This window comes from Lissotriton helveticus, chromosome 5_1 (assembly GCF_964261635.1).
Source record: "Lissotriton helveticus chromosome 5_1, aLisHel1.1, whole genome shotgun sequence".
Classification (NCBI taxonomy): Eukaryota; Metazoa; Chordata; class Amphibia; order Caudata; family Salamandridae; genus Lissotriton; species Lissotriton helveticus.
Window position 1 is genome coordinate 1,254,859,147 of NC_136065.1, and position 12,800 is coordinate 1,254,871,946.

The 12,800-nt window shown below is 42.6% G+C and overlaps 1 protein-coding gene across 2 annotated transcripts in view; it reads left to right on the plus strand.

Annotated features, from left to right (window-relative positions):
- Nucleotides 1-4,370: 4,370 nt before the first annotated feature.
- LOC144755271 (uncharacterized) overlaps nt 4,371-12,800 on the plus strand; it is a 78,782-nt gene continuing 70,352 nt past the window's right edge. The window contains exons 1-2 of one of the 2 annotated variants that reach the window (XM_078644036.1): nt 4,371-4,625; nt 5,132-5,258. In XM_078644036.1, coding sequence (XP_078500162.1) covers nt 4,584-4,625; nt 5,132-5,258 — 169 coding nt within the window. In that variant the 5' untranslated portion in view covers nt 4,371-4,583. Of the gene's footprint in view, nt 4,626-5,129; nt 5,259-12,800 lie in introns of those variants that run through there. The other variant, XM_078644037.1, reaches the window with a different exon arrangement.

The window sequence follows — 12,800 nt, forward strand, 5'->3', positions numbered from 1 at the left end:
GATTTGAACAAGGCTATTATACATGGCCCAAAACAAAAAGGGCTTGTGGGGGTCAGTGGTAGAGATATGTCCCCCATTCCAGCAAAGTCCTCTCCTCCATCAGTGGCCTTTTTGTATGTGTGTGAGGGCGTGTGCGTGTGTGTGTGTGTGTATGTATGTAGATAGAGCGAGAGAGAGAGATTCAAACATTTTAATCAAACAGCACTGATTTACTAGAAAAGGTAGTTGGACAATTTAATATGTGTGGCTAGGTGCAGTGTCAGTTTTTTCTGTGTTGTCACCCAATACATTGATCAGCTGTGGTGGTGGGCACTACGGGAGACAGGACAAATAGCACTGGGTAACAGGCACAATCTGGCCTCTATAGAGACACCAGTGAAGTCTCTGGAGTAAATAAATATAACCCTTGAAGCTAGGGGCCCTGGGAGAGTATGGGGTAGAAGAAGGGCAATGTGAGCTCAAGAGACATCCAGTCTCCAGGTCCGCACAGGATTGATGAAGAGCATAGAGATAGATAAAAATGCACTGGAATCGCCAATCAAGGGACACAGTGAGAAAGTATGCAGGAAAGAAATCAAGAGGTGCCATAAGGGCAAGGTCAGCTGGAAAGCTGATAAGGAAGAGAGGGTGGGGTATAAAAGAGGAAAAGAGAAAAAAGAAGTAGGGAATGGAGAGGGTGTGAAAATGGACGAAGGAAATACAAAGCAGAGAGCATAAAAGAGCAGAGAAAGGGAGAGAAATACCTGACAGGAGATAGGAAAAGCATAGTGGCATGATTTTGACGTGATGGGAGAGAAAAAGTTGGAGATAAACATGACAGAAAATAAAAAGAAAAAGGCTGGGATGTGAATGAAGAAAAGATAGGATGCTCAGAAATAATGGAATGGAAGAGATAGAAAGCAAGAGGGAGGAAGGAGTTGTGAAAGAGACCGAGCAGTGGATGCATTTTTGTCTAAACTGAATGATGAGTGGGCCCGATGTTGTATATCATGACAGTAGTCTGCATCAGGAAACCCACCTAAAATTGGGCAAACTTCTCCGGGTACTGATGGCAGGGACTCTGTAATGAATGGACCACCACCTATGATAGCCTGCTGACAGACTAAGACCAACCTTTAACTCCACCATCCAGTGTTACTTATATGGGCTGTATTGGTGACAGTGTCGTAACAACAGCCCCGCATCCCCTGCAGTATGGAGGGCCGCGGGCCTCAGAGCTCTTGACTGGCACAGAGAATGGGAGGGGCCCCCTCCATGTACTTTGCAGGGGGGCCCCCTCAAGTTTCGTTACGCCACTGTTCGAAGTTTGAGATGAGGGGATACTGGAGACGATGAAGGGTTCTATAGTCGAAATCAACGCCACCTTGTTGCGGCCAGTAGGTGCACGTGGATGATGTCTTGCAGAGAGCAGGCAAAGGCATGCTCAAAAATGGTACAGGCCACAGTAGTAACCCTTGCCCAACTCTTCACTTGGGAGGGGGCGGGTAGAGCAGCGAGAGCCATCTTGCGTGGCTACCAGACAACTCGGTGGGCCATCTCGCTCATGTGATGTAGTGGTGGCGTGGCTGACATGACCGCTTGTTGGAATCAGGGGGTGCAGGGTAGCCTTGCGCCTAAAGCTTTTGTCCACGGGGCTGATGTAGCAGGTGCTTTGGTGAGGCTGGTGGAGTACAAAATCGGGGGGCAGGGCATTTCTCTGCTGCAGGTCTCTGCTTTAGAGCCGTTATTTCCTCTTGTCAGTGTAGAAGAGAGGCCTCCTACCCCTTCTGGGGTGGGTGCACTGTAGAGGCAAAAGCTGCTCAATGGAGCTGGCGGTCAACAGTACTGTAGGAATGGCTGTGTGGCCGGGCATCAACGCACACCGCGGGTGCTAGAACGGCGGAGTGCCAGGGTATGCGCAGAGCCCATGAGCCGCATATGCAGGCAGGTGAGGAGGACACAGGGAGTACCATTCCTCGTCGCCAGGGGTTATGTCCCAGGGTAGGCCACGCTGGAACGTTGTGCGCAGGGACAGAGGGCTGCCGGAAGAAGGACCATGCACACACTTTTATCATTCACTTGTGTGGAACTGCCGATAAATGTTCCCACCCGTTTATTTAAAACTTCTGGTTGCATGACCTTAGGCTGAACCGTTTCTGAGGCAGGGGATACAAACAGTAACCTGCAACATCACAGCACCTTTACCTCTATTACTGCCCCTGCATACAAATCCATAAGCCACTAAAAAAATAACAATTGAGTGACAGGTCTGGAGGTGGTACCCGTCTCACATGAAATTTCTGGAGGGGAGTGGGGGGGTGGGGGGAGAGAACCAAGAACAGAAACTATGACCAATAGAACCAGGAGGACCAAGAGTACCAGGACCAGAAAAACAAAAACCAGAAAGCTCTAAAAGGACCTGAAAGGGGAAGATAAGGGCCAAAGAGCCAGAGCAATTCTAGAACTTGTAGTCTTGTTCCTATATTTGGGTAAACAGGACTTTAAGTTCCAGAACGCAATGTTAAACACCGGATAGGATGAGCTACTCCCTGGGCAGATCTAAGAAACTTGAAAGCTCATCCTACACAGTGCTTAGTGTTGCCACCTGGCTGTATTTTACTGGCATGACCAGTATTTCATTGTCCCAGTCAGTACAAAACCTACTTACCTAAAGCAGTTTTTCTTTTACCATCATCAGTACATACATGAAATATAAGAAGAAAGCACTTTAATATGTGTTTTATAGCTGACTTAATGATCCCGGACTGATTATTAAAGTAAAGAAGGTCAGACAGAGCATGCTAAAAATGAAAACAGGTTTTATATAAACTCTAAGTATCATGTCCGGGTCTTTGCAGGATCTTAAAACGTGGACAAATGGCTGGATCTTTTCTCTGGGAAAGGTGAGAGCCATAATAGTGACATGAGCTTCGGGGCGTACCTTGTACCCAAAACACAGTGGACTGGTCAGGTAGGGTTTTCACCTGACCACTTTTTACCGGCATGATTGTTTTTTAATCAACCGGTACATACATTAGAAAAATCATCTAAAGGTGTTAGCTTTCCCCCTTATCAGTACATACTTTGAACGGTAAATACTTCTATTTAAGTACCATGGCCGGGCCTTTACCCAATCTTAAAATGTAAACAAATGGCACGCATTTTTCTCTGGAAAACACATTATGATGAGAGATTTTTGAAGATGATGTGCTGCTACCATTAGTATCAATCCGTTCATGACACGATTTCCCTGAGTTCTAGCAGCAAGTTTATGTTATGTACGTTCGCAAATTTAAAAAAGCGCACAAATACCTGTGGGTGCAGGGGCGGCTCTAGGCTCATGGCGGCCCTCGGCAGGGAGCATAGGTAGGGGGCCCCGGAAGAGGGGGTCTGGGCGGGGCGGAGCCACCCAGAGCTCAGAAAGGTGTTTTAATAATACGTCCAGAAAAGGCGTTAGATGACCAGTACCTGCGGCTGCTCCTACCCTTCCGAATTCGTCTCAAAACGATAAAATTTAGGAGGAGGAGGGTATTGTGACACAACGTGGCCAGCAGTGGGTAGGGAAAAAAAGAAGCCAATCAGGAACCAGGAGGAATGCAGGCGCGGAGGCCAGTGAAGAGGCGGGGTCAGGGTGTTTGGAAGTGGAACAGAGCTGGAGGCCGCCAAATCCCTGCCAGGGGCCGCCACGCAAATATGTATCCATCCTCAGAGGATTATTATATTAAGGATATATATTGGCGTGGCAGCCCCTGGAGTTTGGCGGCCCTGTGCAGGTGCACAGCTTGAACATACCTAAGGCCGCCCCTGGTGGGTGTCTTGGCGCTGGTAGGTTAGCAGTTTAGGAAATTAATTAATTAATTAATTAATAGCTTGAGCATTTGAAAGATGTCTTTTTGAAAACAACAGAGCTCTGAAGTTACCCGTCTCTGTGCGTAAGTAGTTCATCCAGTCCAGCTTTTTGGTGACTTCTGAGTTTCGTAGTCTTGTTTAACCGCTTTATTAAAAAAAATACATGTTCTAGAATTCCAATTACCTTCCTGGAGTGGATGAGCTCTTCTCGCAAAGACCTGGAAAACCTGAGGTGGCTCATTTATGCTTGCTTTGAGAGCTAAAACTTTGTAGAATGACATTAAGGGCTGCACGAGGAGGACAAGGACAATACACTTGACGATCGTACTAGTTCTTAAAGCTGATTCTTAATTTGCAGACAGCGACCATCAAACTTCGCCTGAAGCAAATTTGCCCGTGAAGGGTGCGTCCATTACTACTACACAGGGACCGAACTGTTAACTAACACTGAGCATGTACATAGAGCAGTATTTCAGCAGTGCGCATGCGCAGACTCTATATCTTCACAGTGAGCATGCTTTAAAAAGTACTGTCTCGTATTTTATTGCATCCCTTGTGTTTTCCGAGTCAAATCCCAGACGAAGTTGCACACTGAGCACCCCTTTCACAAGTACCATTGTCGTGGAAGTGCAACTGTGTGCTTATCCCAGTATTGCAGTGGACTGTTCACGCAAACGGAAGTTTTGGGGGCTCGGTTTTGCTGTGTTTCCACTGCTCTCTTCTCAAAACACTCAACTGACATTTGCCGAATAGCAATGAAGACTAGGGAAGAAATGTCGCAGAAGTATGCAGCCGAGGCGAGTGATGGCCGTGTTTTAATGTCACCCCCTTTGAATTATGGGTGTTCGGTTGACTGTTATTTGTAGTTTATTCTTTTAAGAGGTGGCTTTACATTTCAACAGTAAAACACTGAAGATTTGAATGAGGAATACAAAAAAATATCTAAAATGCAGAATATACTGTTTTTGGACTGATGTAATGTAATGTAATGTAATTCCTGCATATATTATAGTCGACTCCAACTCCAGCAAGATAAAGTCAGCGACAAATACTTTGAAATAATAATCCATGAATGACCCTTTCACTGCTGGGATATATGGATAAGTTAGATGTGTGTTAAAGTCACATAAGATGTGTAACGTTTTTCCAACCCTGCTTTTGAACATTAATTTCAGAAAAAGGTAGTGGGACCTAGGTGATTCTAAAGCTGAATTAAAACAACATCCCACTTTGTATGAATATTTAGTCTACGTACATTTGACTGAGGTTTCTATATCTAAAATTATATTTTTTTCTGTTTTAGGTACCACTTACATTTTGGGATGTTGCCGCACGTTTCTCTGAAGAGGAGTGGACGCTTTTACACCACTGGCAGAAGGAACTTTACAACAATGTGATGAAAGAAATCAACCAAGCCTTGCGTTCCCTGGGTGAGGTTACATTATGTGCATTTTTTTCATGGCGTAAAATATATACATTTCGAAACTTCCTCATTCATGTTCTTTTGATTAATTCTATTCATGTTATTCATATGGCTTGAAAAAGGTATAAGATCAAGGTGTCTCTGCTGTGATATAAATGTGTTTGCTCGGTGTATTTAGAGTGTAATCTTCAGCCTTAAATTAGAACTGAAATCGGATCACTCATTGTGGGCACTGCAGTTTTATGCATGGCCAGTTAGCTGTATATACAATACATTGTAATGGTGTGGTTGGTAAGAAACCAGTACAGCGCAGTAATGCAGTTGAAAGACTGCCAAGCCTGCTATAAATGTATTTATTCGAATGTATAGTATGGTACATCAATTGCAGAAAACATAAGTGATGTTGGTCTCAAAAGTAGATGGGAGCTAGAAGTGTAGAGCAGCTAGCAGTGTAAAAAGAGTGGAAAGTATGTGAGGCACCCGAAAAGATCCCTCACCGTCTTTATTATTATTATTATTATTATTTTTACATTTATAGAGCGCAAACAGCTACCCACAAAGGGTTTCCCGGCGCATTCATGAGATGGTACTTTGATGCTACAGTATAAGTACTGCTTAGATGTTAAAGAGCCAGGTCTTTAAGGCTTTCCTAAAGCTCATGTAATTGGTCTCATTTTTAGCTATGATAGGCATAGAATTCCACAATGTGGGTCCCAAGAAGGAGAAGGATTTTCCACCCATGCGTGACAATCTGACTTTGGGAATCACAAAATTCTTCACTGTGGCAGATCGCAGAGCACGAGAGGGGCAGTATGGGTGTACCAAAGCTTGGAGATATTTGGGGGCTTTTTTTGTGGCAATTTTGTGCATAAAGCAAAGTGATTTAAATTTAATTCGATTTTCAATTTTTAGCCAATGAAGATCTCGGATGTACTTAGAAGTAGGAGTAGTACTGGGGATTTTACATAAGAGCCTAATTGCTGCATTTTGGACTGTCTGTAGTCTAAGAATCGTGGCTTTCTTTGCCCCCAGATATAATACATTTCCATAGTCAAGCCTTGAAGTAATCAAGGCATTGATTACAGTCTTCTTGGTCGATTCTGGCAGCATCCAGCAGATCTTCTTTAGCCATTTTAAAATGGCAAAACATGTAGCAGACGTTTTAACTGCTTGTTGATGCATAGTCAGAGAATCATCAATAATGATGCCCAAATTGCGTGCCTGTATCACTGGAACCGGAAGCAGGCCCATTTCTGGTGGCCAATTTTGTGGACCCCATAGTTCCTTGTTCTTTCCCAAGACCATCACTTCGGTTTTCTCACCGTTTAGTTTGAGAAAATGTTCGTGCATCCATCCTGCAATTTTCATCAGCCCACATTTGAGTGTTGAAGGGTTGTCATTATTTCCTGAGGAAAGTGAAAAAAGCAGCTGAGTCGTCAGCATAAGAGTACATTTTTAAACCGGTTTCTTCCACCACCTTGGCTATTGGGCTCATATATAGGTTAAATAATAACGGACTTAATATAGAGCCCTGTGGCACTCCATGCTTGAAGACTTGGATATCCGAGCAGGCTGAGCGGGAAAAGACTTGAAAAGTTCGGTCCTTTAACAGAGATTTAAGCCAATTTAAAGCGGGCCTCTGATACCTAATGAATGTAGTGTCCGCATTAACACAGTATGTGATACCGTATCAAATGCGGCACGCAAGTCCAAAAGTACCAGTGCCACCGTTTTGCCTTTGTCCAGCATGAGACGAATATTTTCTGTAACACCTAGAAGGGTCGTCTCTGTCGAGAAACCTAACCTAAAACCTGACTGACAGGGGGGTAGCAGATCTTGGTCAATGACGAAATCAGTTAAAGAACGATTCACATGCTTTTCGTCTTGATGCCTGTTGAAGACCTTCAGATTAAGGAGTTACAAATTATACACATGCACGAGTTTCACGACGAGACCTCAACAATGAAGAGGCTAAGCCTCCATGCACCTTCCTGACATTCTCTCTACTTTGGCCCTAACAGGCCTCCTTGTAACTTGGATCTATGACAGATCTACTATTGGGGATTTATTGGAAATCCAAAAACGGTCAAGAATGTCATTTACCTAAGTTTTAATTAGGCAGCATTTACTTCAGATAGAGATGTCTTCCTTCCCCTATGGTACTAGGCCCATAACTGCAATCAACCACAGGCAACAAACATGTAGTGGGGTTCCAATGCTATACCAGTCAAGAACTACAACTCTTTTTAATGCCTCAAAGTTTTCTTCACTTCATGCCCTCTAACATTATTCTTCATCACACAATCAATCACGAATCAAGCTCAAAGCTAAATGGAAATTACTTAATCAAGTGTGCGACGTCCAGCTTTGAGTTATTCACCATAATCATCTTGCTAGCGATTTCAGTATTGACAGGGGTAACTATAAGTTCAAACCTTTCCCTGCTCTTGACAACTCAGTCCACCTCCACAATCTCCCCTTACTCTCACAACTGCCTACATACTGTTAAGGCAAAATACTAGACCTTGTTTCAGCTACCACCATCAAATCCCATATTACAGTTGAGTGATTGATTAATTTCCTTGTTCCTTTTGGCATTCCCTTACCATGGGTTATGCAGAAGAAGATGCCAGCCACAGTACACTGCTTACGACCAGTTGAAAACCATTCCTCCACAGTAATTCAGTTAAACTTTGCCCTCAAAATATTGCATCGAGATTTATCCGCTCACATGAATGTCTTGATCAACAATAATTAATGACGTGACCTCCTGAAACGATGGATGGCAAAAGTATCTGCTCATATGTGCAAGCAGAGCATTTTTGTATTTCAATGCAAGGGTTTCCACATGACCTTAACACTATTGCATTGGCTGGGCATTCGAGTCAACTTTGTGAAATGCATAATTTGAACAGTTCATGTCTTCTTGTCAGACATGGCTGCAACAGTAGTTACAAACCAAAAGGACAAAGTGTCATTAATACGCCAGCCATTTATCGTTAGCATGCCAAATATCATCCGTGGCTGGATCTTGTATATCATGCATTTCGATTGTCCGAATGCCAGAATCCATAGGAAGCTCCTACAACTATGCTTGGAAGACCAATTGATGTGGTGGGAGGGCTGCTGCCATTATAATCATCTCCTTTATTGGCAGGGAAGCAAAAGGTCTATTAGTGCCAAAGGTACACTCTGCTGATAGGACCTCCATGTCATTGGGACTTTCCATCACAGAAGACTGTTAAAGATGATTCATTAATGGGATTAAGTTTCCATGTATATATAGTGACTATGCATGGCCTGTGGTTGTTGAAGGAGAAGCTGCATCACATAATTTTCCTGAAGCTCATAGAAGTCCATTTGACTCTCAAGACTTAAGTGTCATGTGTGATCACAGTTACAGTTCTGGTCCAGACACACCACACTGTATTACCTAAAGAGGAGTAAGGGCACGGACCCAGGACAAGTGCCTCGGAGGCACAATCATCTTGGCAATGGCTACTGTCACGGAAATTTCAAATAAAATCAACCCATCTTCCAGGAGCATAGACCTCGTAACCAGATGGTCTGCACAGATTCTACAAATAAAGCCACACATGGTTTATCAGTGCCATTGTGCTGCACAACATCATCTTAGAGCAGAGGTTCCAATAAACAGTCCTCTTCCCCACACCTCAGAATTTAATATGCTCAACCATAGCATCCAGGTTCAAAGAACAAGAGTCATTAAGCAAGGCCTTTTTGAGACATTGGACAGAACATTTCCTTATGCTTGTAGGGAAATGGCTCTTTTTACGAGGTCACCCCATTTGTTTTTGTGGGCTGATGCTACTGTTATACTTAGCACAGGACCCCTGCTAAACAGATCCTAGTGCATGTGCCCTGTCACCTAAAACATATCAAAATGTGTTATACTCCTAACTGCCATATTTAACTTACCTATAAAGACCTATTATATGGTATAACGTCTACCCAAGGCCTGTAAGTTAAATATCACTAGTGGACTGCATCACCTATTATGCCATCCACTACAGTGACATTGTAAACATAGCTTCAGGCTCCCATCTTAGCCTGATTCAGGCAGTTTAAAAACTGTACTTCGACCAGTCAAAATATCAGCTTTTGAGAGGTCTAAACCTTCCTTTCAAATATTGATAAGTCACCTCTAAGTAGGCCTTATAGCATATAATCATTTAAAAGCAAAGCACAGCATTTAAAAGTAGGACAAGTAGAAATTTAATGTTACATGTGACCTTACAGTAAAAAAGCCCCCTAAGGTTATTTTCACTGTAGCAAGGCTGGCGGCTCCATAGCAAAACAGTGGGATGTAATATTATATTTAAGAATGCTTTCTACAGGTAGGAAACAGCGAGAAATTCTACACATTGACCCTATGTAATGTTTATTTAAAGCCTACTTCACTGGTAAAGTCAGAATTTTTTATCAATATCAAGGAAAAGATACAATGTAGAAAGTTACTTTTTCCCTGCCTGAAGCCACTTGTGGATGAATTGCATTAGCCTCCAGCTGAAGCTCTGTTCCCAAACCTGCTCTCTACATCATTTGTACTGACTTGAGGTGCAGTACACATGCTGAAAATATGAGAAAAAAATCGGTTGGAACATCGTATCTTTTCCTCATATTCTTACCATACCACACTGCCAGTAGAAAAGTGGTGAAATGACCCATTTAAATGTGGAGATTGACATAAGAGTGTAAAAATCATAAGTTCAGTTCAAAACAAAAGCGTTGAAATCACAGTTTGCACAACGCTGTTTCAGAAAATTCTAAACTTCAGGATATTGAAAACCTCCGGAAATCAAACTTGCACTGTGCTGTGTCTTACGCTCTAATTTCAGGAGGTTTGCGTATAAAAGTGATAAACGGTTATAGCTTAGTGCCATTTCAATTACATTCGCTGCTTACACATAATGTTCCTGGCACAGCTTGGGGACACAAATAAGCACTTCCTCCATAGGGGTATGTGGTGTATTTGAAAAACAACATATTCACTTTATGGCAATGCAGAGTTCAAAAAAATGGAGTTAGCTGAATTATTTAAGATTGTATTTTATATAAAATGTTGCCTGCAAATAAAATCCTGGTCGGATAGGATGCTGGCAGAATAAGATGCTAACTTCAACCAGCGAATAAGATGCCAGCCGAATAAGAAGCTAACTTCAGTCTTCGAATAATATGCTGGCCGAGTAAGAAGCTAAATTCAGCCTCATCACTTCCTCCCCCTGCGCTTATAAATCAAAAGTTGGAGCATGCATAGATACATGCTTACTGTATTTAGTACTGGTGTCGAAAAGTGGTCCGCCAATTGAGCGCTGAAAGTACGGCTGCCTCGCCTCAGCTGCAGAAAACTGCATCTTTGGGAAAAGATGCAGCTTTCTATAAATAATGCACAAGTACATTACTCACACATACAGAAATTAAAATAATGCATGAATAGATAATGTGCAAAGAACAAGCACGTCATCAGACCAGGTCTACATGACTGTGACAGTGCATTCAGGAGGCATGCAAAAGAAGGGAAGCAGAATTTCCTAAGATATAGCTACATTTCATGGAATGGTACCAGCCCTAGTAGCAAGCATTAGAGTCTAGCTCTTCTTATTATGTGTCTCAACATGGCATTGTGCCATCAGCAATTTAGGACATGACATTAACAGTGAATCATGATATAAGTGATCTAGTAATGGTTTCCCAATCATTGCAAAATTGTCCATTTCGTCTCATAAGTTGTGTCAACATTTCCATCGCTACGATTGACCAAAGGCATTTGGACCATTCAGTTATGATAGGGAGGGATTGCCTTCTTTCATTTGACAGCTGTGGGTTGTTTACTAGCCAATATTATAAGTAGTTTTTAATGACCGTCATTGTTTCTTACATTTCCCATATTGATAGGTCCCATTCTTAAGAATACAATAGCTGGGTTGGCTTTAGAGAGATAGCCCAAAGTCTTCCTAATATGGTGCAATATCTCTTTTCAGAACACATGAAATCACAGATATGAAAATTGCACATGTAAATCCGTCACTCTCCCCACACTGTCTCGAACTTCGACCAGTTTAATTTGTCTCCATGTGTTTCAGTTTTTTAGGAGTGAGCTGCCAGTTAAACATTTTAAGATAGTGGAATATTATTTGGGGTGGGTGAATACCCACCTCAAGGAATAATCACAACACTTTTCAGGGTAAATCGTCAAAGTGATTACATCTGAGCTCAACCCCCTGTTAGGTATGGCACAGAGCAGACAGGCTTAACTTAGGACAGTGTGTAAAGTATTTATGCAGTACCAAAACAGTAATAAAATTAAAATGACCAAGAATAAAAATCACACACCATATTAGTAAAATGGAGTAAAATGTAATAAACAAAATGACACTGAAATTACAGAAATACAAAAGGGAATCTGAAAACATGAGTTTTTAAAGATTTAAGGGAAAACAGCATTGTAAAAGAACAAAGTGGCAATGATAGTCAGTGGTCATGGTAGACGGAGACCTAGGTACAATTTAATGCGGACATAATGCAGCATGGGTTGGATACACCAATCAGGTTAATCCTGTTCAGAGATTTTACCTTCTGGCTTAGACTTTCAAAACCCAATCAACCACAAGAGTACACTTCTAAGGCCACATGACCCCAGGGAAGGCATCCAGAGACTCAGAAGGTGTCAGGCAGTGGTTGACTGCAGATCCCAGTCCAGGCCCAGTTGTTGCTGGTCAGCTGGGTGTTTCCAGGAAAAGGTCTCTCGCAGCTTCCTGTAGCTATATAAAAGGCCAGCCAACTGATCCTTGGAATCCTCATCTTTACCTGGGTACAAGAGAGACAAAGTTCAGTCCTTCAGACTCATCTCAAGTCACAGACAGCAGGTCCAGAAAGTATTCTGAAGAGGATGCATGGGAATGCCATATTTATTTATGGCACTAGCTAGTGGGTGGGGTGACTCGTAACCCCTCCCTAACCAATGGGGTAAACGTTCCTTGGCCTTAAGCAACCTACTTTTGTAGTGGTTCCTTTTTGCCTTAGTATACATAGGTCCAAATTGTTAAGGCATTTTCAAGAATGCAAAAGTCTTCGGCCACACTAAACTGTGACAGTGAGCTGGGGTTGTGTGGGAAGTGCACTATGGGAATCCTAACTCTAGAGTCCAGTTTGAAGCAGGCATTGTACCTACAACAAATCCAGATACAGAAGTCTGGTAAGAAAATTAGGGTCTATCAACAAGCAGCGGACAGGAGAACTGACGCTGGGGGAGATGACACGAAGACCATGCACAAGAACATGGTAATATTAGTTTTCTACATGCCCCACTACATGCACCCTACTTTGTGGTCTACAAGGTTTATATAAGACTGACTTAATAATATTTAAAAGGAAGTGTTATTTTGACAGGTCATACTGTAGAGTTTACACTGTTGTACTAAACAGGGTAGGCATGAAGCCATGTTTGCTTTGCCACTGTAGTGGGTGGCACAGTAGGTACTTCAGTTCACTAAATGGGTGCACTTTGAACACTATGTACTAGAGACCT